This window comes from Rhea pennata, chromosome 1, assembly GCF_028389875.1.
Source record: "Rhea pennata isolate bPtePen1 chromosome 1, bPtePen1.pri, whole genome shotgun sequence".
In the NCBI taxonomy this organism is placed as follows: domain Eukaryota; kingdom Metazoa; phylum Chordata; class Aves; order Rheiformes; family Rheidae; genus Rhea; species Rhea pennata.
In genome coordinates, this window is record NC_084663.1 from 204571894 (window position 1) to 204599743 (window position 27850).

Sequence of the window (27850 nt, forward strand, 5' to 3'; positions counted from 1 at the left end):
TCGGGAATGCCGTCTTGGTGGGTCCTGTCAGGCCTCTCTGAGAGCAGGACGCCACGCTGCTCAGACCAAAGGGCAAAACTCTTTATTCTTTGGAGATCTTCAGAACCAGAAGCCGCAGCCCAGCGAAGGTTAGCGCTCGCCACAGCCTCTGCAGCAGCACCAGGCAGAGAGCGCTTCGCGGGGCGCAGAGGGCGGCGCACAGAGCCCTGCAGAGGGGCTGGCGGCCGAGCGGGCCCCGCGCCTCACGCCAGCCCGAACGCGCCCCGCGGCGCTCGGCGAGGCGGCGCCTCCCGCCATCGCTACCCAGGCGGCGGCGACACCAGCGCCGCGGCGCCCACTTCCGCCTCGGTAGCCGCCATGGCGGACTCCCGCCTCGCCGCCGTCACGTGGCAGGCGCTCCCTGCCCGCCCGCCTGCTCTCTCTATGGTAGGTTCTGCGGGAGCGGCTTCCGCGCGGGGTGTGTCTATGGTTCCCGCGCAGTGCCTTGTGGGCACTCGGCGGGATTATGGTGGTCGTGTAGGGCCTGGTTGCGCAGGGTGGGCGGGCGGCACGGTGTAAGTGCGCGGCGGGATGCGGGCCTCGCCGGGGAGTGGGGCTGCCCGCGGGCCAGGGGTGCGCCCGGGGGTCCCCCGGGGCCGCGGGGGGAGTGGGGGCGCGGGGCCGGGGATGCTCGAGGAGGGGACGAGCTGCGGCGTGAAGGGGCCTGGGGAGGGGGCGGCTGCGGCGGGGGAGGAGGGAGAGCGGGGGCGATTTGGGGGGCGGCTGTGCCGGGGGAGGAGGGAGAGCGGCAGGGGAGAAGAGCGGGGGCGATTTGGGGGGCGGCTGTGCCGGGGGAGGAGGGAGAGCGGCAGGGGAGAAGAGCGGGGGCGATTTGGGGGCAGGGCGAAAGGGCAGCTGTTCCCCGATCTCTGTGTTGGGCTCTGGGCAGCGTGCGTTGGTCATAACCTTCCTTTGGGCAGCTTAAACCGTGAGTTTAAAGTAAAAGCGGGAGCATAGCTACAACTGCGTAAGAGGCAAGGAGCACAGCGATGGTCCACCGTTGGTCATACTGAAATTTCAGATTCTTGTGTTTTCAGGTTTGGGCTGTCATCAGTTCCCCTGCTCGTGTTCAGGCACTGCAGTGAATGCCGTGGTGCTGGGTTCGGCGGGATTGTTAGCTGCAGGCCTAGTGCTGCACAGACACATTCTGTATCACTGGGGCAGTTCAGCTGCAGGCTTAGCCCAGCCATTTTCTCTAGGCTTGGAAGTGAGCTAATAAACTGTGCTTGGTCAGTCTTGTAGTGCTAAAGTAGATTCTTCAGCCCTATATTACTGAAAATTAATAGGGCAGTGCAAAGGTCCCAGTGAACCAAGGCTTGTTATCTGTCAGTGTTATCTTCCCACCACTTTTTAAAGGCGTTTGTGTGTGTTAACTTTGTTTCCTGAAGAGTAGTTCAGTGGCAGTAATAATGTTCTTCTCAGTGGCATGTTCATATTAAATGTTAAAATTAGAAAATATTTTTGTTGCTCAAGTCATGGATTTTCTGGTCTCATTAAAAGTGAAAAATGAACAAAAATGCAGGTACAGAGTGAACAAATAACCTTTATTTGTGATATCAGAGAAGTATATAGAATGTTTAGAATGTTATGTTTTTGTCTTCTCTTTAATATTCTTTAAAATAATCTCTTGTCCTTTATCATCAAACCTTCCACTTGATAGGCTGGTACCTTTATTTATGTCTGTGCATGTCTCTCTTATGTCTTAAGTATCTTTAGTCTGTGGTTGATGGATGTGCATATCTAGGTGAATCAGGAGTGAGCACAGTTGCAGATGATGTAGTTAAGGTGGTGCAGTTTGATCATCTAGGGCTTTTTTGGCATTGGTGTCTGTCTTAAATTCTTGCTATAGTGAGTTGCAATTACAGTGTGTCCAGCTGTCTGGCAGTTCTGAATGCGGTGCACAATGACAGGGCGTCTTTGTGTGGCAGAGGCTGGTTTTAATCTGTTTGACTCCTTTGCCTCAGAAGAATTTACAGTTGCAATTCTTGGTGTCAGTTATTTCATTTTTAGGGATGTGCTGATGATATATTAGTTTCATTTTCTAAGTCAGAGCGGTGAAAACTTTCTTTTGAGCTAGAAGACTTTTTTAATGTAATGGTAAAGCTGTTAAACAAAACAAGCAAAAAAGACCAAACAACCAACCCCCCTCCACTTTTCATTGGTCGCCTGGGGCTCTGCATAAGTCAGTCCCAAAGGACTGTGTTGCATTATTCATGTCAGTGCTGTGCCTTCACTAAACAGGGCCAGGAGAAGGGCTAGAGCATTCAGGACATGTGACTATCCTAATTTAATTGTCAACACTGTATGGTCCATGTCAGCTAGCACTTCCGGTGATGATACCTAGATACGGTTTGAGTGATAGCAGTGAGACTGTTTTCAGTAGACAGTATGAATGAGGCTGTCATTTCTGGGAAGAAGAAAGAGTTAAGTTATATAACTACAAGCTGTGCTCTGCCATTTGCCTGAAGTATAGGAGAGAATAGCTCATGGCCTGTTTTATTTACTTCTATAAAGAAAACCTCAGATTCTCACTTCCAACTTTCAGACAAAACTTTTCCAACGAAAAGTTTTTCACTTTTTCAAAAGTGAATAGGTTCTGTCAACCTATTCTGTGCCGAGTAATAGCTTGTATTGTGTAGTAGGACTTGTCATTGCTTCTACAGTGCCAGGAACAATGTAGCTTCTAATGATGTCTTTCGTTATAAGTTGTAGTAATGACCTTTTCTTGCTTTTGATTCTGTAGTAGTAAAAATGACCACAGCAGCAAGGCCAACATTTGAACCTGCAAGAGGAGGAAGGGGAAAAGGAGAAGGAGACCTAAGTCAGCTATCCAAACAATATTCCAGCAGAGATCTTCCTTCTCATACTAAAATCAAATATAGGTAAGTTTTGCTTTTCAGTCTCTCTTCTTGCAAAACAGGCTGGAAACATTTTTCTGTTGTGAATGCTGCTCTGAGATTTTTCACAACAGATACTCATGTGTTTGACACTGAGTATACACCAGATGTTAAATGCTACAAATTTTCACGCAGGTGTCAGAAGAGGAAACTGCTCTAATCAGCATGAGAGATAATGGAATCTTGTATAAATATTCTCTCCTCTTTCAAATGTATAAAAAATCTTCATTATCATTTTGAAGGATGAAATGAAATTTGAAATCAATGTGATACAGGCATGTAGAGTTCAGAGAAGATGCATCAGCCTGAAAATGTTTTAAACAGTTTGTTATTCTCATCAGTGAAACTACTGTTAAGGTTTTATGTTTGTACTTCCTGTGTGCAGATGTTTCTCCTCACCTCTCTCCCTCCTGACCCACTGGTTTTTAAGAATACATATGAATAAGAGAGTTGGAGTGTTTTGGAGAATGTCAAAATCAACAGCACAAAAAATGCTGTCAAATACTAGTTCATTATAATGGGAAAAATTGCTAGTGTCCCTTTAAACAGTAGTGGGATGTGGAACACCATGTGCTTTGAGAGAAGTTGGGGGAAAACATATACAAGAATATACAGTGTATATTTTAACAAATCACTTCGCTTGGTGGGGGTTCAGTGTGTACTCTTCTTCTTCCCAAATATATAATGCAAAATTACCTTTATTTAGTAGGCTAGGAGTGCCTCATTGCAAAAATAGTTCGGTATTTCATTCCAATTTGTGCTTGCCTGAATGAGACAGAGTTTTGGGGATTTTTGCAGGTAAATTGGGAATTCCAAATTCAGGTTTTTAATTACAAGAGCAAAAGAAATACTTCATCATAAAGACAAGCTGTGTGCACAATGTATTTATAGTGGCTTGTGTCTGGGTTTCTTCAGGCATTCTTACTTCCAGAACTAGGTTCACAGAAAGGTGAAAGGAATTGCTTGTTTTTATTCATTAATTCTTTCCGATTTCCACAGAAAGTTTAGTGCTCTCTGGATGGAACTTAATGTGACTCAAATATAAATAGTCTGTTGGTTTTGGTCAGCACGTTTTATATATATGAGGAGAAATATGTATTTATAATATGTTTTACTGAAGCTAGGGTTTTCACCAGTCCCCTCAACACTTTTTTTTCCTTAGGATGCATGGGACATTATCTGATAGATCTCTCTTGGGGAAGAAAAATATGCTCTAGTTTTGATCTTATCTGTAAGGCCTCAGAAACCTGGTATGTGCAGCAGTGACTTGGGATGGTATAACTGTGTGAGGAAAGTTGGCCAGGAGGCTGGTGTATGTTGGATAGGATTCTGGGCTTGGATCTGCTGTAGAATAGCAGAAAGCTTAGAAATAGCTACAAGATATAGATATTGTCATCTTTGCAGGAGTTAATGTTGATTTTTTTATTATTATTATTAATTTGAGAGCCACTGGAAGGAGTATGTAATGTACAATACATACTCTTTATCATTCCCCTTCTCTGTATGTGAAGAAATGTATTTGTATGGTACCCAGGTCATCTTATTCTTACCTGTTCATCGCAAGGTGCTGCCAGTTGAAGACTGCCAACATTTTTTTTTTTTTCAATCCTCTCATGTTATTTTAGACAGGCCACTCAGGATGCTCCTGAAGAGGTGCGTAACCGTGATTTCAGAAGGGAGCTGGAGGAAAGAGAACGGGTTGCTGCAAGAGAAAAGAACAGAGACAGACCAACCAGAGGTGAAAATTAAGTCTTTAACAAAGAAACAAAAATCTTAATGCCTTTGTGTGGCATTACTTTAACACAAAATTCCGTGTTGTAAGAAATTGGCAAGTTGCTGACTGCATGTCTTGTGAGTAGAACTGAGGGGTTTCATCTGATAGTTCAGAGCTGTTGACCTGCACAGGAATGTCCCCTGGCTTTCATACTGGCTTCACGCTAGCAAAAATCTAGGCCAGCTAGCTGAAAAGCATAGGCCATCAGGCAGGCCAGCTGATATCCTATGATTGTAATGAACTGGCAACAAATACGTACAGTTAATAAAGGGCTTTTTTGTGCTTGGAAAAATGAGGCAGGATGGGAAACGGGAATGACTCATCTTCTACTGTTGCAGCACAGATGAAACAATTGTGTTTTAAAGTATGTGATACTGTTCAGGTACAATCAAGTGATGAACTGAAATGAAAATCAAAAGGTTAATTGAGAAATAGCGATTTTTAATATTAAGGTTGACAGAATTTAGTTACTATTTGTGGTTTAGAATGTGCAAAACTTACACAGGTTTTATGGGGCTTTTAAATTTACAGACCAAAGCAGATAGGATTTGAATGCAACTAAGACAACAGTAATACTTTGTGGTGGCCCATAAAAGGAACACTCCAGTTGGATATGTAGAATGGGGATATTTCTCTACAGTTTCTTCTCCTGCTGTTCTTCTTTCATGAAACAGTGATTTCAAAAAAATTCTGAGAACAAGTTTTGAGTTTAGAGTTGTTAGTGCTTCCCTCAAGGATATTTCCAAGGGAGGAATTGTCATGGGCAATAAGATTAAGAGGTGACAAAAAGCGTAAGTTCTTAGTCAAAGATAGGGTAGATTGATTGTCACTTTTTTGACATTAGATGCTGTAAAATGAAATTAAGTGGCTTTCTGTTTTTATTTTAAATCTTATTCATTAGAACACACAACATCATCCTCTGTGTCTAAGAAACCTCGACTAGACCAAATTCCTGCAGCAAATCTTGATGCTGATGATCCGCTTACAGATGTATGTATGTTCTTCTGTTTTCTCTGACCTGTCCTTCTCCTGCCTTGGTAGAAGGCAACACTTACTAATTTACTATTAATAGGATATGTATTTTCAAGTCTCTTAAAGATTTAAGACAGGTAACTTCTAACTGGTTCCAGCCCATCTTTTTTCTTCAGTTACTCTACTCTGATGGGAATACTAGTTCAGAGGATTGTCTGAATGCCATTCTGTAGTGGTGTCCTTACAAAAGAGCAAACATACTGTGATTACTCACATGCAAAGATTAGGAAACTCAAAATACCACTTAAAGGATGGGGAAAGAGTGACTTTAGATTTAGTGAACCACTGAATTAGCTAGAATTCCCCAGCAGCAGAGCTGTTGATATACACTGACTGTCTGCATAAGCAATGGATTCTTGCTTTTGGTTTCTTTCCTTATGCTGACGTCTGGTATTTATGTCTAGTACTTGACTGTAGGCTAAGTGTTTTGTGTTTGTTTATTTTTAATCTGTTGTATTTAGTCACATCAATATTAGATGTGGTATTCAGGCACGCTGTTATGATGACCTAGGTTACAATGATTAGACAGTGGTTGACAGTCATTTTCTGGAATCTGTTAGCATGTCAACTGCTGAATTATAAATAATGAATTGCGGTCCTCCAAATAAGAACAAACTCATACATTGTGTCTTGGCCGTACTTTATAGGACAAATAACCCTTTGTATTGCATTTGATGTTACTGCAAACATCCAAGTACTTCAGAAATCATCCAGCAGCAAATTGCAGCCCTTAGCTGGGCAGACTAAGACTGGTTTTGTTGATTTTGTTGTTGTTGTTGTTTGTTTGTTTTTTCTTTTTTTTGTTCAGATAAGCAGTATGTCTCTCAGTAACTTTCAGAATTAAAAATAAATGAGCAGCTTCCTGTTTCCTTTTGTTGCAATTAGGAAGATGATGAAGATGAAGACCTGGAAGACAGCGATGATGATGACACTGCAGCTCTTCTGGCTGAACTAGAAAAAATCAAGAAAGAGCGAGCTGAGGAACAGGCTCGAAAGGTAAAATCTCACCCATAAAAGAGCCTTCATATTTTTTGCAAACATGTTTGTTAAAACTGTTGTGCCGTAAGTACTTAGTGCCAGTGAGAACTGGTAAAACAAAGTAAGTAGCAAGCTCAGTGCTGACACAACTCTTCAAAAAGACTCTTCTGAAGAGAAGAATCTGACAGACATTTCACGGAACTGTTTGGTGCTCTTGCTTATGGCTGTGAGCTCTATTAAAACAATTGCTCTTTTAATAGCATTGATGCTGTGTTGCCTTAGGAAGGAGATTTTGTAACCAAAGCTCTCCTGATGTGGGTGGTTGTACACAGGCAGGTTTATTTGGAAAATTTCCACAAAAACAAATGAATAATGTGGCAGTTAGTCTTTTCAGAATGTTTGAAGTCAACTCCATATGTAACTTTCATAACTCTCTATTACCTCTCTATACTGGTAGAAAACCTATGCTATATACATGAAAGGGAGGGAAGTTTCTGTAGTTGGAGATTTCTCCAATGAGTGGCATTAAATCTTATGCCTTTGGCTCCCATATCGTGATGTAAGAAGTATTGTTATATGAAGGTTCTACCTTAGTGTAAAAAATCCTGTCTTTGAATAATATAATCTAAGATGCTCTTTAGAACATGAAAAATCAATGTATTAGGTATTGATCAGGATGTTTGCTGCTGTGATGACTTCAATGTTTTAGTGTCTCTGGACTAATCAGAACCTTTCCCGTAGTTCAACATGCACACCAATAGTAGTAACTGTTGGAATGTGTTTCATGAGTGCTCTCCAGTCAAGTCAGCTAGCAGTAAACAGTACTAGCAGGTACTGATGATAGGTAGATGATGATAACATTTTAACTACTGTAGGTGCCAGTGTAGTGCTTGACTGCGCTTATGGCTACCAGTACAGAAATTATCTTTAAATCAGCAAGGCCTGTAAAACCAGTGAGATCTGGAATTTTAGATTTAAGAACTTTGGAAGGTTAAAAGATATACCAGTGTAAAATTTTGCTATAGAAGACTTGTTGAAACTCATCATCTGGCCTGTAAGTACAGTTTTAAGTTAAAGTATATCTGAAAGCATCTCTGCAGGCATGCCACACAGCAATATTCAGTAACATGTAATTGTGTTCTGCAATAACAACATGATGAAATGACTTATATTAGCAACAATTCTTCCATGTGTTCCTGTTTGAAATGTATTAAAATACAACAAGTTCAGGGTAGCAATGTGTGGGAAAGGCTTCTGTTTCAGCTCTCTTGCACAGAAATCTTACGTGAAAATGTATACAGGTCTAAGGTTTTATCATGATTGCCTGATAGTTGAAATTTTGCATCTAGGTTAAACAGCATAGCTTGTTTGTCACATTTCAATTTATAAAACTCACGTTATGAAAATAATGATAGTAAATTGCGGCACACAAAACTAAGTGCATTTTTCTCGGTTCACATGTATAAAGCAAAAGGACTGTTATCAGATCTGTGAAATCCTTTTCGTCACTAGAGGGTGCTAAAAGCTGTGAAGTATCTAGTGTAGAACTTGTTCTATTTTGCTGTCTTCAATTGTTATTATTCTCTATCTTCATGGATGTTCCCCTTCCAAAAAAAGTAGAGATTGTAATCTCCCACGCTGTGCGCATATTCAGTACATGCATAGTTATCTGAATGAATCCTTTTGTTTCTTTGAAAAGTAAGTATTAGCTATTTATTTGTAGCAGTGCACACTCGCTAAAAATTCTGTTTACCCTGTCAGTAGGTAGTGATTTCTGTTGATAGGCTTTTCTAAAAATTGACATCTTCAGTAATGAGTGGGCACTGTAAAGTACTTGGATCTTTCTTTCTTTCCTGTCCCCTTTCCCCTCTTCAGAGTAGGAAGCAAAGACTATGTTAATGAAAAAGGAAAAATCAGCCACACAAAGTAGAGTTCAACCACGCTGGACTCTTTGTGAGTAAGAGACTCCTTACAAAAGATTGCTTAGGTATTTTGACTTCAGGGGTGCCATCTGTTTAGATTACACTTTGTTTCCCATATCTTTAAAATGAGGCATTATTTGCAAAGCATTTTATAGCCATTTTGTATAAATACTTTTCCCCATGAGATTTCTGGTATTTTTTTATCAGTGTATTGCAAGCCATGATTTAAATCTAATTTTATAAATGACTTTGTTAGTCATGCAGCTAACTTCAGGATAACATTTCCATGTGAACGCTTAATTGTATAGTTGCTGTTAATCCTAATCTACATAAAGAGATAGTTTATGTATTGAAATACTTTTTCCATAGTAGACAGCATCAGTAAGCTAATAGTAATACAAAAGGGAACTCCAGACTGAATGCCTGCTTGCTCTTCGTGTTCTTCTCGGATCTCCTTCTTATACAGACAAATTAACATGGGGTCTTAAGATGGCAGTACATGTTCTTAGAACATGTTAGTCTTCGATGAAATTGGTTAAGTATAGTACTGTATCAGGAATTTCAGTATATGTAAATATTGCCTAATATGTGAAATGTTAGTACAGTTGTTTTTGAGATTTTTTTTTGTAAGTTAGCTTCATATTCTTGTTAATTACTTTCACTCATCACCTTACTCGTTATTTAAGTTGCTATTGAAAGGAGGATTATTCCTTTTAAAATATATCTCTGGTAAGACAAGACATAAAAACCAAATATGGGAATCTGCTGTTCTTTAAATTGTCATGCTCTCTCTGAAGTTCCCGTGTGTGGTAGCATCAATTTACATAGAAAATCTTTGTACAGAATTTGGATAAATTTTAGTATTTGAGGTTCTCACTACATTCACACTGATGTTGTCCTTTGATCTATAAATAAAATTAGAGATTGCTGTTAAAGCCTGTTAATTTCTCAAAATGCTTAAATTTCCATGAATTTTGTAGAAACGTTAAATAAGCAATATAAACTTTAAAAAAAATCAGCATGGAATTCATCTGGATTCATTTGTCCTACCCTCCAAAATTTTAATTTCTCAAGTTGTTTCTAATAGAGACTAAAGTGACCAGCAAATTTTACTTTTGAAAGCCATTTCTGTGCAAATCTTCTGGGTCTATTTAAAACTGTACAAACACTAGATCTGCCGTCTGTGCTTAACGCACAGAAAAATGGATAGTTAGCAGGTTTCATGTGAAATGAAACTTGTCTTCCGTGTATACTCCAAATTCAGCATATGCCTCTCTTGCTTTTCAATTTTTCGAGTATTTCCTTAAAAGGTAAGTTGAAATAATTAAAAACAAACTTTGAGCATTCCAGTGAGCAGCTGAATATACGTGTACAGTTCCAGCAAAGCTATTTTAAAATCCAATCATTTTACACTTATCTGAGAACAGATGCTAGGTTTTTGGTTTGTTTTCCTCCAATGTTATTTCACTAAGTGTTTCTCCATAACTAAATATATTACTTTACTAAGAGTCCAAAGAGAACCACTACAGATCTTAGCTCTATCCTGTGTTCTAGCCATGTCTTCATCTTCTTTCTAACATTCAAATAAGTATTAAAAAGTGAATCTTGATGGATATTTTCACTTTCACTTAAAATTTAAGTGTATAATTAAGACTAGAATATCAGATCAGTGATTAATCTTTGATTAATTAGCCTCTATTAATAAGGCTGTGATTTTCAGTCTTTGAAGTGTGGATATTTCTGTTTTTCTTTCAGCAGCTCAAAATCTGTAAGAACTGTACAGGATAGCGTATTTTAATGCAATTGAGTCATTTCAGGAATTTCAGCACTTTCTGTAAAAGTAATCTTGCTCTGAGCTAAGGCTAAGATCCTTACTGAAAAAACACTATAGTAACAATAATGTTTTTCTTTCCTTTGCGGTCAGAAATATGCCAAGGGACTGTTCTTCCTACAGCAAGATAAGGAATAATTGTTTAGTTGAGGTAAATATAGTTTTGTCCGTGTTCTTTTTTCCAGCTGTGATGCCACATGGTGAGTTCAATGTTGTACAGTGGAGCCTTGCTGTGAGATCCTGTTCACATAGTTTCATCTCCCTCTGCTTCCTTGGGATATGGGACTTCCTCTGCCAGTCCAGTCTTACTGCCTCCTCCATAATATTTATATTCTATTGTGTCTGCCACTAACATGATGGCAGCAAAGGAAGAAGTTATTTCCTACTGTCGATGGGGTTGACTTCTGATTTAATTCTGTATATCTTTGGTACAACACACAGCCATTGAAAAGCATTACACTGTGCTGTATGTAGTGATGGAATAATCTGTAGCATGTTTTTTACTAAAATGGCTTAGGGAAATTATAAACCTTATCTCACTGAACAGAAAGGAAGGCAAAGAGGTATTATTTCAGAAATGGTGGAGTGGGTAGAGTTATATTATTCTCCCTCTTAGGCTTTTTTTCTGTTGCGGGTTTGTTGTATTCATAGTGTGTGAGCTCACCATGCCTTTATTCCAGCACACAAAACAACATAGGCTTTGGAGCTATCTGAGCTGCTTATTTTGTGAGCAGCTGTGCTTGATCATGCCCCAGAGGTGTGAAGTTCAGACAGCTAGGAAGGTTTGTCTGGTCTGCTTGGTTTGATACAACCCATGCTCCATTGCCTGGAGAGTCCCAACTTTCAGTGGAGGAGTGGGTAGTGGAAGATTTATATGGAAAATTCTGAAACATAAGGAAAAACTTTTTTTTTTTGGCTGGAGAAGAGGGATTTTGCAACTTTGGCCAAAATATGTAACTCAACTTTAGCGTAAATGTCAGCTTTACACTACCGTGGGTTACGCCTGGTATTTCCTCTGTGCCATGTCTCTAACATGTGAAATGTAGTAGCTGACTTATTTTTTTAATATTACATGCCTTCTTTGGGAGGTTTTAGTCAAGCAAATAATAAAAAATCATCAAGCCTCATCTTCAAAACTAGCCTGCATTTTAAAAGTATTCTAACAAAAATGTTGACATGACCTAGAACAGCTTTAAATGATTGAATTCCATAAAAAAAATTACTGCACACAATGAGTGCTTGTATCTGCAAAATGACTAAAGCTGCCATCATCTTTCTCAACAGTTTGCTTTCAGGAGTCTTATTTATAGATCTTTGTAACAAAAATAAGCTTATGCAGTTTGTTACTACTTTCAGGCCTGCAGAGACAGCATGACTTAAAAGAAGCAGAGTTCTGTGAACAGAGTTGATAAATGGCAAATGGCAGCACAAGGCACCCATGGGCTCTGCAGCATCTTTTACAGCGTGTAGGGAAAATTCATCTTGAAAATTAGATTTATGGATGTTTTCTTTATCTGTTGTAAATATAAAAGAAGATTTGACAGCTTCTGCTATTGTTTTTAATAACTGTATAGGTGCAAAAATAAGATGTATTAATTTAAAACACCCAAGACTGTCCCTACCATTTCCTTTAATTCTAGTGCAGTCTTTGCTACCTTCCAGTTCTCTGGAAATGTAGCTGACTTGAGTCAGTATAGGTTTTTGCCTACAGTTACCAATTTTATGTCAGAATGCAATAGGGCTTAAAATGCCTGGTTGTAGGGGTCCGTATGTGAAATACGTACCCGGGCTTCCATTCTAGTGTTGTGGAGAACTGGTCAGTGCAGTGAGTGGAGCCTGCGAGTAGTTGATCCCCTGTGCATGTAGTTCAGGAAGAACTGAAGAGCTCTTTGGGTTCCGTATTGTATTCTCTAGGTCTCCGTTGAGATGCGATCTTAAATGCCTACACCTACACGTCTAAACATAGGTGTCTTAATCTGGAACTGAATTGCTGTCAGTGTAACCCTTGTTAGAACAGTTCTGGTGACTTCTGTATATCACTGCTGTTAGCTTCTTCATGTTATGAGGAAAGAAAATGGGAAAGAAAAGGTTTATGTATTGTGAAAAAGGTTGCAGACATTTCTTGTCTGTAAGCCACAAAAGAAAGATGTAAAATTGAACCCTAATATTAGGGAGAAACTGCTGTTCCATATCAAATACTTCTGCCCTCTGTGATTCCTTATTTAGTGGGATGTTGGAATAGCTGATGTTGGAATGCAAATGCTGGATTCTGAGCTGTGCTTGAAAATGCAGAACTTTGGTTTATTTGTGTTAATAACTTTAACTACAGCAGTTTGCGTTAAAGCTCCATGAATACAAGAGCAAGAGCAAGTTTTGTCTAACTGTATGTTTTAATTAGGGCATTACAGAGCTAGTCCTGAAGCAGTGCCATGTTAAGCAGCATGCCCTTCTTTGGAGATTTTCACACTGGCAATTAATTGCAACTGATTTTAAAATTTGTTTGTGAGAAGCAGTCTAATCATATGTATTTTTTCACAACCAAAACTATGGCAGTTTTGGAGAGGTAAAATCTCTATCAGTGATCCTGCCTAGTTCATATGTATGGTAAGTTAGTATAGTACTCCAGAGTTTGAGATATCTTTTATAGGAGTATTCCACTTATCTGATGTGTTAACTGAAAATTTTTTAAAATTGTAGATAGTTTTATTAATGTATCACTTAGTATCCATTAAGTGTTTGAAGCAAGAGAACTCTGGCTAGCATCAGTGCTCAAGTTTATCGGGCTCAAATTTTGTAAATGCTTTCATCAGGAAAAGCATCTCTCTTCTGGGATCTATAACATGCCTCAACCATGCTATTTGCAGTTTGAAAACAAACATCACTCATGGTGTCTCCCTGTCTTTGGTTTATATCGTTTATAAGAACCATGGTTTGAGTTGCCTGTAGCACTAACGCATTTTTTTTTAACTAGGATGTTTTCAGATCATAGGGAGGAGGAGACCTAGTTAGTCATCCAGATGAGAGAATTTCTTTTTTCTTCTGGTTTTTCATCAAAGAGTAATCCTTGTAATACATTTAAAAGTCTGTGGAAAAAATTATTGATGTATAATCAATGTTATGTTTTGAAGCGTGTAAACATTTAAGTCACTAAATATATCACTACAGCTGGTGAGTGTGGACAGTGAGATCTATTTTCTGTTGCTTATAGTGCAGTGCTTAAGTTAGGCTTGAGTTATGTACTTTTTAACAGTGTGAGAAGTAGTAGGTCTTTCTGATTCTTAATATAAGAATTCTAAATAGTCTTACAACAGCCCCTGCTCAGTTTTGCCTTAAATTTCTCAATATTCATTTTAATTGGTCCCTGGAGAAATTGCAGTTGTAAAATGTAAGGTACATAGCTGAAGATGATAGAGAAGTTTAAATATGCTGTAATGTTTCTTTCTCTGATGAATACTGTATAATTTAGTCTCTTTTCTCATGAGGAAAAGGAAAATCTGTTAATCTGCATGCCATTTTAATATAATAAATATGTAAATTTAAAGCTAGAATTTAACAGTATTTCTTGGACCATCAAAGGCAAGCAGAGTAGAAATGTGTGGCTAGATTGACAGTTTTTTAGCAATTCTAAGCTCTATAAAGTATATCTGCTTCTGTCCTTATTCTACTTATCCACAAGTGTCAAACAGTTTGGAAAGTCTGAGCTAGGAATTAAAGCTGTCTGTGTGGGTGTTTGCAACTAAATTTCTCTACAACTAGACTAGAAAAATGTCCCAGAAGAGTAATATGTCCATACTTGATTCTCAGGAACAAGAGCAAAAGGCTGAAGAAGAAAGGATTCGAATGGAGAACATACTGAGTGGCAACCCATTACTGAACCTCACTGGCCCAGCACAGCCGCAAGCAAACTTCAAAGTGAAGAGGAGGTACTGTGCAGCCTGTACTGTAATATCCTCTTGTTCCTTTGTGTTACTGTAAGAATCTGTAAATCCCTTCACTGCCATTTTGTTTTTATTTCCTTGCTCAAATCTTGTTACAAACAGTGTAATGTGCAATTGAGATACTATTGCATATAGTGGATTGTCTTTTTCTTTTCTCTGAAAAACCACCCTGCCTGCTTTTTGAAAAAGGAGAAGTATATTTAATTGTCTGGTATTGTTCATATTGATATGAAAAGTAGCAGGACCAAAGATCCTCAGAAAGTTTGATGTCATGTTCCTCTTTAAAATTCATCTGTCCTTTTGGGGTAACTGGAATTAATAGCTAACTCATTCTGAGTAAGATTCTTGTTAATAGGTATTTCAGTTCCTCTTTTGTTTATCTAAATTAGGGCCATTATTTTCTACAAAGATAAAACTTTTATCCACTGACGTTCCTCTTGCGTCTTTCTAACTCGTGAACATGTAGGAGATAGTTTGGATGAAGAAAACAGATTTTTTAAAACAAAATCTGATCCACATGACTAGTTTAACACATTTGAATAAGAAGGCCAAGCCACATTTAGATAGATCTATAAATTGCACCCAATTTTCATAAAAAGTTAATATACTAAAACTAAAAATTCTGTTTTTTCCAGATGGGATGATGATGTTGTCTTCAAGAACTGTGCCAAGGGAATAGATGAAACAAAAAAGGACAAAAGATTCGTAAATGATACTTTGCGATCAGAATTTCACAAAAAGTTCATGGAAAAATATATCAAGTAGTACAGTTTTATGTGCTTTGGTGCTGAAGGACTTGGAAGGTCATGGTTGTTTCCTCCCTCTCCCTCAGAATTCATGGCTGAATACTTTAGTCATGAATTCCCAAATGCTTTTCCAAGATCATAACAGTTTCAAAATTAATAGTTGCTGTGTATCTGAAGTATTTTCTTCTTTCAGTGTGCTTTCCTTCTGGATTTTAATTAAACCTCTGTGTTTCACGAATGTTTTTTTTGTTGATATCCATTTGCTTTTAACAGGCTTCATGTAAATGGTAGCAGAGAGAATCTGGTTTGCAATAAATGTTTCCAGCTGTTTAAATTGTTTTCAAAACAATCTGTATTTGTAAAGATGGTGGTTTGTAACTCATACAAATTATGTAAGTGTAAATATTATCAAAGATAGGGAATAGCTGAGCATGATAAGCTGCATGACCTGAGAAGACCTGTAGTTTTTGTGTCAAAGTGGACTTGCCTCCCTTTTATAGCTAGTCAAAAACTTAGTTAATACTTCCTCTTTAATTGCTTCTTATTAGCAACCAAGCTATGATTTGGTGGGATATCTCCAAATTAGCCCAACTTTCTGGAGTTCTTGCCTGAGTTTAAAATCTTGGCCAAGTGATGCACTAGATATGACCCTTTTCATTTCTGTGGAGGTTGAGCATTACTTTCTGTTCCTTCTGAGAGGATACAATGTAAGGTGTAGGGAAGCATTGAATGAGGAATATGTGTCTCTGGAACCCTGAGTTTTGTTTCTCTTTGATAAATCGTTCTAGTGCTGATCCTTCAGTCACAACCACATGGCTATAAGGCTCAGTCTGTTTTTATCTGATTCAGGGATAATACCGTTGCTGGAACCCTGAAATCTGCTCATGAGTGCTTTTATTAAATGAATTATTTAATCAAGATACTGTAGTACACTTTATTTTTCTTTTAAAATGTCTATTCTAACACATAATAGGGCAATATAAAATATGAATCGTTGAAAAATATCAGTTCAGTTGTTTGTTTGTTTTTACTCATCTCTTTTTTTTTCCATCTTGTTTTCATTTAAAATCTTGGCCAAGTGATGCACTGGATACGACCCTTTTCATTTCTGTGGAGGTTGAGCATTACTTTTGTTGCTAGCCTTCCTCTCCTAACCTTTACAAAATGTAGTTCAATTAGCATAAGCTGTCTACCTGGAAGGCTTCAATGGCAGAACTCGAGGTGTTTATGTACAATTCTTGCCCTTTTTCTTGCCTATGTTATGCTCAGTTTAGTTCCTCTTCCTAGAGGCTTATAGTAATGTTAGTGTTTTATAGTAATGTTATTTGCTAACTTTTAATTTGAGAATAAGTCTGGGGGTTTTTTGATTTTTTTTTTTTTTTGTTTTTTTTTTTAATGTGAGCAAACATAGGGCGCAATGTTTTAGATTTTTGTTGGTGTGATTCTAGTATCCTGTAAATGCTTTCATTAGTTTTAGCTGTATTTTTCACCCTTTCATTAAGCAGTGCATAGCATACTAATGCCAACAGCTAATGCCCATATTTACTTGGAAGACAGGTCTTGAGCATGTTTAAGGTCATGTGAGTTGCTGCAGCTACAGGAGGAATACGTGTTTGTGTTTCGCATGCTGCCTGTCTCCAGATGGTAACATTGGATGACTTGAGGTAGAAAAATCGATATAGTTCATAATTCTTTCTCCTTAAATTATAGCAACAAAATCTTGGCATATAGGCCGCATGTGAACATGTGTTTAAGAAAGGGAGGTGGAATTAAAAGCTGTACTTGTCGAAGTCTGGCAGTGGAGAAGCCGGCTGCTGCTTTAAATCTGACCTAACAGCATTGTTGTCATGGCAACAACAAAAAATACATTGGTCTAGCAGTATTACAAGATATAATCACTATGCCAAAGCGAGCAAGTAAACATACAGTTTCACTGGAGAGGGGGAGATGTAGTTTCAGTGCTAGTTCAATGTCTTCATAGTAGTAAGTGCGTAATCCCAGCATTTGTGTTCTTGAAATAATGTAACTCTTTCCGTATAAAAAAATACTTTCAGTAAGTCAAATGGCCACAATTCAACGTGCTCTTCAGCTGTGCAGCCAATTGTTTTCTACACATGGAAGAACATCCATTTCTTAAAGCTTCTGCGTGATGTGTAGGTGTGCTAGGTCATTTTTCTGGTAACTGTCCCTTTCTGCCATGGTTCTGGAGGAAGAGCAATACAGCTATCTAAAAATACGTTGCAGGGTTGTAGCTTTACATGAGTTTTTCTTTGTTGGTACTGTTGTTCAACTAAGCCACAGCAGCCAGAGTTTGCTGATCTTATCTCTTAACCTCCCTGCTCTGAGCTTTTGTATTTTAGCCTCCTGCTATGTAACCTGACCCACTGTCTGGGAACTCTGCACTACACAAATACGGTTAGATAATTAAGGAGTCTCAAGCCTTATCGCTCTGAGTTTTGCATCACTGACTACTGAGTTTTCTTTGCCTGCCCTGTAAAATTGTAAACCACTTGGTGCTTTTCGCCTTGGAAGCGTGCTGTGCTTTCAGTAGTGGTGTTGTGGCTTACTTTTGTATTGTCCTTCTTGTGCTAATCTAGAGAAAGCGAAGTTGATCATTTTGTTTTTGTAAAACTGCAGCTAAACCATGAGTTCTTAAAGAAAACACCAGACTATGTTGTTTTATGCATTGCTTCTAGCACAGTTTTTTCCAGGAACTTGTGTTCAGGATGACAAATAACTTTCAACAGAACCAGTGTAGTTGGCAACCCAAGTGGAAGAAAGTTAACAGTCTATACTTCAAGGAATGTAATGCTTTACAGTTGTTAGCAGTTAAGATCATTTAATTTTTTTTTTGTTTATTTATTTGCAAGCAGCACCTGAACTGTCCGTAACTGGTGGCTCCAAACAAAACCATGCACTGAGAATTTTTGTTTCTGCACTCAATATTATCTTACAAACAAGTTCCCCTTTTTTTAGTGTAGCCTTAGCGTCAGTGTTGCCTTAGCACTGGAAAACAGGACTTTCCATAGGGACTAAGAGGTCCCCCTTTTTTAAAAAAGTGTCTTTCAAAATTTGATTTGGAGTTTGATATAGTTATCAGGGGGTTAGCAGTATCAGGAATAAGAGCTTAATGGTAGCCCTACAACTGAAAAAAATTTGGTTTAGCAGCACTACATAACCAGAATAGATACTTTACTATCTATTTTCTTAAATAAATGAGTGAATATTAAAGATTTCATATTGTACTCAGCAAATTGGATGTATTTTTCAGGATTTCATTCAATCATAGGTACCATATAAATGGGAAGCCTGGAAGAAGATATCCTACACACACACACACACACACACACACTCAAAAAAAAAAAAAAAAAGGAAAGGGGACAGAGGTGGTCTGATACTTGCTGCATTTACTACCAGAGTACCTCATGGGCAGCCTCGCTGGTGTGTTGTGTAGTGACAGACAGCCTTAGGTCTCCCATTGCAGTCGCTCAGGCAAACCTTGCACGTGGTAAATCCTATCAAGCTGCTGAACTTTCTCTCTCTACTTTTTCTTACAACTACCTTAAATGCCAAAAACTGGAGGCTAAATCTGAGGGCAGGGTCAAGCCATCAACTGGATGGGGCTGTTGCTTTGAAGCCCTCACTTCAAAGGAGCAGTGGTAGGATTCAGGCTTGAAGGGATGTGCTGATGCTTGGAAAGTGCTTTGGACTCTGAGTGCTGATTCATATCAGTAGTTGTGGCTACTTGGAGCCTGAAGTTCTAATTCTCCAAGAAAAGTCAGAGTCACATATTAGAGGGTCTTTTTGATTTTCTTTTTTTCTCAATTCCTAGTGCTCTACAGCATGGATACAGAGGGAGAGAGAGAAAATAGTTGCAGAAATGTTACTATCCATGAAAGTTCTTCTTCCATTTACTGTGAGCTTTTAAAATGAAAGTTGATTGTTGGTCAAGAAAAAAAATTCCTGCCAAATTTGTTGTTCTTATTTGGGAAGAATTTTTTAGGCTGCTTTTTCCAGAGAAAAGGTTTGTGCTTTGTTCAGTTGCTTTTTCCCTAGGCAGACTGACATCTTTTAGCAATTTGTCTTTTTACCCATAAAAGCAAATAGCCTCATTAACATACTTAATCTCCCCCAAGATATGATTAAACAACATAAATAGGCACATTTTGAAGTATCATGTTTCCCTTGGAAAGGCACCTCTGAGCTCCTTTGTGAATGAGGATAGGAAAGGAAAGAATTATGTTTCTGTAGATGTCACAGTTGTTTGTTTTGTTTTGTTTCTTTTTTTTAATTACTGAATTTTTATGTTGTTCAATCACAGATACATTTTACCATTGTGCTGCTTGCTTCTTTTGATTAAGATCACTCAGGCTGACTTGTATGAATTTGAAACTTTCCTTCCTGTGTTTTCCTTTCCAAGGGGGACCCATCATGGGATGTAACAGAAGAAGGCTGACTGTGATCCTGTGACATGCATGTTCCCCTAGATATCCTACGTCCTCCTAGGTGGGAGCTGTATGTGCTGAGGCCATCACAACGCAGGGCTGAGGCCATCACAACGCAGATTTCTGTCAGTGTACTTGCCTGAATTTGTCCTGGGACAGACCATCGTCGCTTGAATGCTGCACTGATGCCTGTGAGGACAGGAGGACGATGGGCTTGAGTTGAACTAGTCAAAGCCTGAATCATGACCTAGTTTGCAAAGTGTCATATTGCTGTGTGCTGTTTGCCAGGCCTTGGGCTAGGGTGTGATATTCTCTCTGTCCTTTTTCTCCTGTTTTTAAGGATGTTCTGTTCTGGATGTGCAATTCAGCCAGAGGCCAGTTTGAAGTCAGGGGGCAACTGACATTGTCAGCATTAGACAGAAAAGCAAAAACAGAATTTCTTTTGAATTTCTTGTATTATTATTATTGTTTTCTTCTCCTGATGAAGAGAATGATCACTTGCACTTCTTGAAGGCCTCTTCTAAGCCAACCTTCCTCAGCAAAGCTTGTTCCCATTAGCTGTGTATGGATTCATCGGTTTGCTTACTGCAAGACCTGTTATGGGCAGTACAGCAAAGATGGTTAATGTTGTAATTTGTTTTGGAGGATGATACTCTGCTGGAGCATCTTTCTAGTTTAAAATTTTTATGGGTGAATTAATATCAAATGGAGGCACATGCTAGTGATGGTGACAACGAATCATGTTGTTTGAGAGCTTTAGAAATTATTCATGTATATTGAGATCTGTACTTTTTTTTCTTCCTTTAAATTATATTTGCTTTCCAAAGCATAGGCTTTTTAAAAACATTTTTTCGCATTTTGATAAAGACAGAGATTTTTTTAAGAGAATTCTAGAGCCAAAGAACAAAAAAAAGGAACAATAATGTCCTTTTTATGTAATACCTCTTTCTGCCATTTGTTTTGATAATGAATAAAAGCTAAGTGGTGGTATGTCGGCATTGGAGCAGGAGCTAGTAATCGGGACTGCTGGAGTCTATTTTCAGCTGCTAACCCAGGATAATGGCCTGGTTTTAATTCCCCTTGGTTGACTCACATTGCAGAACTGTTATTTGCGGAGTCAGGGATCTTCCCCGTCTCAAGAGCCTCTGCTGGTTTATCTATAAAATGAGACTAATCCTGCCCTACGCAGGGTGCCAGATGTCATAGTAAATTGTTGCACAGTTTAAGGAATAAAGTTAAGGGTTGATGCAGCGGTTCAGCCCTCGTCTGAGACATGAGGAAGACAGGGTTTTGATTTTTGATTCTGCTGCAGCTTTCTCTGGGGATTTGCACAAGTTGCTGAGGCTTGTAACTTCATCCAGCCCAAACCCATGACCCAGGTGTGGGCCTGAGCAGCTGGCACCTGAATTTTTCAGGTGCCATGGCCCTTCGTGCCACATGCAGCTCACCTCCAAGCACGTCTCTGCCCTTGGCATGCGGAATTGTGAGCTGGGAGATGCTTTGCAGGTCAGAGTCGTGCATGAGGACACAGCGTGGATGTGTCACTGTGGTGAAATCTGGGGCTCGTAGCAGTGACTAAGCAGACCTTGGATTGCTTCAGTCAGAACAACCACTTGTGGGACCAGATACCTCCAAAATTACGGAGCAGGAGCTGGGGGAATCACTGTGGACAAGAAGGGCTTACAAGAGGCTGAGCCCCATGCAACATTGCCCATCTGGAGCTGCCCAGATTTTGCGGTGAGAAGGAGCCGGGGTAAGGACTAGAGGCAGAAAAAGCATGAAGAAAGGTTTCTTCAAGTCTCTCTTGGTTTTCTGCCCTTTTCCAAGTGTGTTCCTTTGCTGAACTGCCTGCTAGCTCAGTAGTAACTGCAGAGCGTAAAAGCATGGCTGGCCATAGCATGAGGCTGGTGAGTTATGGCCTTTGGCACTAAGATTTTATTAAAGTTGCATGTTGTCAAAGGCAACATTTTGGTCAATTAACAGCCATCCGTCACAAAAAACATATTTGTAATTTCATTCTTCCTTTTAACAGAAAGCTTTTAACAAACTGCTGATTATAGACAGGAGCACTTATGGATAAAGCCTTTTCATATTGCTGCAGACTGGCTGTCTCTCTCCTCTTTTGCTGGTTTGGAGCAGGATTGTTTTTCTATTTCATCCATTTTTTCCCCAATGCTTACTTCTTGCCAAAAATATCAAATCTGAGAGTGGGGATGAGTGTGTTACCAGAAAACAGAGATATGCCATGAGGCATCTTGATGCAAGGGACTGTGATTTGACAGAAGACCTGGACAGTGTTTGGACTTCATTTAATTGGGGACATAGTGTAGAGCTAACAGAAGCAGAAAGCTTAAAATGATGAAAAGAAGTTAAGAAAAAATCAGGAGATTGGCAGGAATGTGATGGAAGAGCAGCAAAAATGAGCAGAGAAACACAGACCTGGGGAAGCACTTCCTGCAGGAGCCCCATGTCTCTATCCAACCCTTAGATGCCTGTGCCAGGTGCAGGATATCCCAGCTGCAGGAGTTCAGACTGGGAATTGGTAAGGCAGGGAGAAAAAGAAACCCCAGGGCAGATGGGCGTTGCGTTGGGAGTGGTAGCAAAAGTGTGAGAGGTGACATCTCCCCAGCTCTTGGTAGCACCCCTTGGCCTGTGATGGTGAGGACCATGTTAACGGGGAGGAGAGGTACCCCTAACCTCTGCCAATGCTATGGCAGCTACCTTACCCCAAACCACTGGAGACTGGTTGAACGAACCTGGCTGACTTTGTACTGACGCAGATGGAGAGCGCTTGCATAATCTTTTGATGTGTCTTAGCTGCAGAGGTGATAACTCCGTAACTGGGACCAGATGGACTCATTTGTCTACACTTGACAGCTCAACTGAACTTGGTTCAGCTGCTGCAAAAGATTAGTTTCAGAGTTTCAGCATATATTATTGGTCCTTTGACAACCAGTTCAGGGTCCTGTCAACAGATTTTCCAAAGCACTCAACATCTGCACTAAAATGCTGAACAACTTTCGAAATTGTGGTCAGTTAAGAAGCGCCTGAATGGGAGCTGGGATGTTTTGAAGATCTGATTTCTGTCCCCAGATGCTTGAAAACTGGGACCCTGGGTAGGTAAGCCTGTGATTGGCATGGTTCTGGTTTTATTCCTGCCACTGGCTGCAGTGGAGCTTTTCTTGATTCTAGCTGCTGTAAATGAAGGGAGAGGGAGACGAAGATGTTTCTTAATACTTGGAGGGTTTAGTTTTGTTTTGGTTTTGGGTTTTTTTTTTTTTTTTTTTAAGTGAAATATACTTTTTTTTTCCAGTGGAATTAACAATGCAACAAAGGCTTTATTGGAATATCTCAAACCTAAAAGTCGGTCTTGTTTGTTCTTGCGGCACGGAGGGGAGTGGTGGGATACGATGGGACCAGCTGTCTTGCCAGCCGCAGCAAAAGCACATGGCTAAGTGTCAGAAAGCACAAATCGAAAATTAGATGATGGCAGCAGCTGGGCTTTAGAGGGATGGTTTAGTGCTGTAAGGCAAGATTACAGAAGTAACTCAGCATCTGCTCTTCCTAAGGGAAGAGATTGGTCAGCAAATTGAAAACTCCCCCCAGGTTTTCTTCAGTGGTGCTCCAACACTATTAATAACTCCTTGGGAGTTCAGTAATTGCTGCTGAGAAGTGGCTCAGTGTTGCCAATAAAATGCGCAGATGATGCCCCCACTTGCAAGCAGGACACTTCTGCCCCTCCCCTTCTTGGACATCTGAACATGTCTGCTCCTGGGGCAACAAGGTGGATGACGAGTGAGGTAAGGGCTCACAGGATCACTCATCACTACAACTTTCTGGAAGCAACTGCTGGGCAGGAATCAAGGAGGTGCATTTGGTGTTTGTAATCGCAAACTTGCTTCCTACAAAGCAGGAGCAAAAAGCACCGGAGAAGCTCAGGGTAGGAGCAGGAAGGATGCAGCAGTTGCCTCTGGCCTGCTGGTGGCCAGCATGAGGTCTTCCAACTAAGCCAGTTTCTGCTGGCAGCAGACTGAGACCAAGGCTTCTTATCTATTCCTGATTTTAGCCTATTTTCTTCCTTTTTAATGCCTAAGTTTTAAAGAAAGGCAAAGAAGTGGAGATGTATTTTTCTTCAGCATTCAATAAGATGGAATATAGCTGGTAATTTTAAAGCTATATGCAGAGGTCTTACAAAGTTTGAAGACAATCCCAAGCTTTTTCTTCTTTCTAATTACAAGCTGGGAGCAGAGAAAGGCTTATTATGTGTAGGTGATGCCTTGTGCAAGCCAATATGAAGTGATGCTGAACTCTGAGGCTGAAGACAGACAGCTTCATTGTAATAGTTAGTGTCCATGTACCAAATATGAGAGGAGCACCAGGAATGGTAGATCTAGCTCAGTTTTGTCAGTTCTCATAGCAGCTGCAACTTCCATCTCTGCTGCTTGCATGCTGACATGGCTGCAAGCATGGTTTCAACGGAGGGAAGAAGGAGGAAATGTGAAACTGTGATGCCTGAAGTGGCACGTGGAGCCTCTGCTGCCCTCAGTTTCATGAACTGAGCCTGGCATTAAATTACACTCCTGAGAACTGCCTTTTCCTGAAGGGTGAATGGCCAGAGAAGCTGAGATTTGCTTCTTGCCTCTGCAAAATGGGTAACACTTGTTTTAAACATTTTGGTTGCCCTCAGATGCAAAAGCTATATGATGCCCATGCTGTAAAGGGATCATCACTTCCTTTGGGTAGAGCAGAACGGGCTGCTTGAGGCTTTTGCTATGCAGCAGACGTTCATCCTGGGTTAGGAGCAAGAGATACTGCCCCTGACACCAGTAAACTTCCGTAATGGGCTTGAATTCCCCCTTTGATTGCAATGATGTTGATTTATCCTGGTCAAATGTTCAGATCCTGCAAAAACTGAGCTGCTTGTGCTGTGGGGCCCGAAATGCCACTGCCCCACAGTCCTAATCCCACGGGCAAGTTGCCGCTCCGTGCCTGCTGCAACCTTGGTGCCTCCGGAGCACCTGCTGAGCACGCACACTCCTCTGGAAAACTCGCCCAAGCTGCCAGCACTTTGCGTGAGAACAAGGCTGCTAAATGAGAGTTTTGATACCAGTGCCTGGATTGATGTTTGGGTGGATGCATGTCAAGAAAACCTCATTTTCAAGAAGCTGGCTTTAAACCCTTTCATTTATTTTTTTCCTGACTGCTTATTTATGACATTTTAACAAGTTCTTAGCTGCGATGTTTAAATTCCTCCAAGTGCATATGTTAATCGTTATGCCAATACCTTGTTTCTCCTCAAAGCGTTTACACCCAAAATTACCCATGTTTCCATTAACCAAAAGCTCTTGCCTACACAGTTCACGGCATGAGCATGACTCATGGGGCAGCTGGGAGAGCGAAAGCCTGCATGGAAATACAGCGTTGTCCCTTGTCCTCGGTTGCGAGGCTGATGGAAAGAGCCCAGTGGTCATGTAAACAGCCAAAAATCTTTTTCATTGCTTCGAAGCATTCAGCTCCCAAAGCCAAATCTCAGCCTTGCTTGGCTGAGTTGTTGCAATCCTTTTACGCTGCAGTTTTGTCCACCAGCACAGCAAAAGAATAAAAGAAAAAAAGGAAAACAACCTCACACGCAGATCAGGGATATCTTTTGCAACTGCTGCTTTGTTGTTTCAGCTCAGGGGGATCTTGCCTTTTGCAGGCTGTAAGACACAGCAAAAGGGGTCAAGGCAAGGCCAGAGATCCCAAGAGCAAGAAATGAAAACAAACTGATTTAATATAAACTATATGTTTTCTTGTCCCTGCTTAATTTACACATTGCATTTTTGACTTTTCTCTGACAAACAGTGTTTATCTTGCAAGGGACAACTCTCATTAGCAATGAAGAGGAGCATCAGATTTTTCTGTGCATTGCTTAAAAGAAAAACACGAGCAAAAATAACGTTTAAAACAATTGAGCAAACTGCTCAAAAGCCACAGACCCAAGGATACTGCACCTTCCTCCCTTCAAGGCTTCCTGCTCCTCAGGCTTGTCCAAATCAGTGCAAGTGATCTCCCCGCAGCGTGCCCTACTCAAGTTTTCCTATAACCCCCCACATCCTTCTAGGGGTTTATTTTTTAAAAAGTTTGAAAGAAAATAAAACACTGACTCAAGTAAAACATTTAATCATTTTCAACTCACTGGGGGTTTGGTTTTTTGTTTTTTTTTTTTTTTTTTTTTGTTTTGTTTTGTTTTGTTTTTAGGAAAAGGAAAACCCATCTCCAAAAAGGAAGGAAACTTTTAACTTCTATTGAAATTACTGGAATTTATGAAAAATGTTCAGTCATGGTAACATAAACTAGTATTTTGAATATAATAATATTTAGAGTAATGTGTTTTAGATGAAGGTCATTTCCACAAAGTCAGTACCTTTTTCAGGAACAGAATCCCACTTTGCAAAAGCATAAGAAAAGTACTAATGCTATTATTTGTATTAAGCCTGACCAACTGTAGTATTTTTGTGAGCCCCTTGGTAGTGGGTGACAGCAGGCACGGATGAGCAGTGGTTACCATCATGGTGCTCCACTGCAGTAGCCCATGCATGGTGGAAAATCTTCATGGTTATTTTTCCATACAGAAGGAACAAGCTTCCCCTATTCATTCCCCAACCCTGCGTGCCTCCGGTCATGATGTGGAGCTCTGCGTTTTACCTGAGGCCAGTTAAAGTAGGGGGAGGGTTTGCTTTGCTTTATGGGCTTTTGGAAGCAATGAGGTTTTTTTTTTTTTTTTTTTTTTTTTTTTTTTTTTTTTTTTTTTTTGAGCTGCAGGGACTCTTGGCACCCTGAAATCCTGCTCATTGTGTGAAGCATTTCTGCCAGTATCAGCCTGCTCCAAGCCTGTCCCATGCTCCACGTGGATTATGGTGGACACCATTGCTGGAGAAGACCCACATCTTTGGTGCTGTGTTTCCAAAATATGCGTTTATAGCACAGAAGATTGTTTAAAATCATTAGCAGCGTTGTGTCAGCCAACAGGCAACAAAATCCATCTCACACTTAGGAGGTGATAAACTGAAAGCTCTGGGGGAGTTTTATTGCCTGGCCCTGAGCACAGAATAAATTTATCTCAGTAAATCAAGTTGACACCATAGCATATACAGCCCCAAGCTTTTTTCGGAAGTTTCCTTCTGATAGATTTTAACATTTTAGTGTTTCCCAGATGCTTTCAGTACTCTGTTGGCATATACACCTTTGAAGCACTCACCACCATTAAACAAACTGCTCCGCTGGGCTTCCCCTCCGCCCGTCCGTGGGAGAACTCTTCCCCTCTGGGTCAGCAGCACAGAAGATAGTCCCTATTATGGTGCCAAGTCAATGCTTTTCACACAGTGGGGCCTCCGCAGATACAACTGCACTTCAGGGAGGCCAGCTAGGCTCTCTGCTCCCAGCCCATGTGTCCCAACGGACATCCGTGTTCCCAGGGCCTGCTCTCATGCAGCAGGTTTGTGCTGCATGGCCTTGATCATAGCTCTCCGCCTAGCTCCATGGGCTCACGGAGGATCTCAGCTGTTATTGCCGTGTGGCTAGTGGTGTCCCCCAGGGCTCAGTACTGGGTCCCGTCCTGTTCAACTTCTTCATCAATGACCTGGATCAGGGGACTGAGTGCCTCCTCAGCAAGTTTGCTGATGACACCAAACTGGGAGGAGCGGCTGATACACCAGAGGACTGTGCTGTCATTCAGAAAGACCTGGACAGGCTGGAGAGTTGGGAGGAGAGGAACCTCCTGAGCTTCAGCAAGGGCAAGTGCAGAGTCCTGCACCTAGGGAAAAATAACCCCATGCACCAATACAAGGTGGGGGCTGACCTGCTGGAGAGCAGCTCTGCAGAGAAGAACCTGGGAGTGCTGGTGGATGACAAGTTGACCATGAGCCAGCAATGTGCCCTTGTGGCCAGGAAAGCCAATGGTCTCCTGCGGTGCATTGGGAGGAGTGTTGCCAGCAGGTGGAGGGAGGTGATCCTGCCCCTCTACTCAGCCCTGGTGAGGCCTCATCTCGAGTCCTGTGTCCAGTTCTGGGCTCCCTAGTACAAGAGAGACAGGGAGCTACTGGAGAGAGTCCAGCATAGGGCTACGAGGATGATCAGAGGGCTGGAGCACCTGCCCTATGAGGAACGGCTGAGAGAGCTGGGCCTCTTCAGCCTGGGGAAGAGAAGACTGAGGGGGGATCTGATCAATGTGTACAAGTACCTGAGGGGAGGGTGTCAGGGGGATGGG

The 27850-nt window shown here is 40.6% G+C and overlaps 1 protein-coding gene across 1 annotated transcript; it reads left to right on the top strand.

The window, feature by feature from the left end:
* The first annotated feature begins 494 nt into the window (after positions 1-494).
* On the top strand, positions 495-16075 carry CWC15 (CWC15 spliceosome associated protein homolog). Its single transcript, XM_062567319.1, has 7 exons — positions 495-554; positions 2783-2921; positions 4562-4674; positions 5612-5700; positions 6628-6738; positions 14278-14396; positions 15047-16075. The coding sequence occupies exons 2-7, from the start codon at positions 2791-2793 to the stop codon at positions 15174-15176; spliced, it is 693 nt and encodes a 230-aa protein (XP_062423303.1). The 5' UTR covers positions 495-554; positions 2783-2790; the 3' UTR covers positions 15177-16075.
* The last annotated feature ends 11775 nt before the right edge of the window (positions 16076-27850 follow it).

Coding starts and splice junctions, on each gene's coding strand:
- CWC15 (XM_062567319.1), top strand. CDS start 2,791: ATGACCACAGCAGCAAGGCCAACATTTGAACCTGCAAGAGGAGGAAGG. Junction 4,675..5,611: donor CAGAGACAGACCAACCAGAG/GTGAAAATTAAG, acceptor CTTATTCATTAG/AACACACAACATCATCCTCT. Junction 14,397..15,046: donor AACTTCAAAGTGAAGAGGAG/GTACTGTGCAGC, acceptor TGTTTTTTCCAG/ATGGGATGATGATGTTGTCT.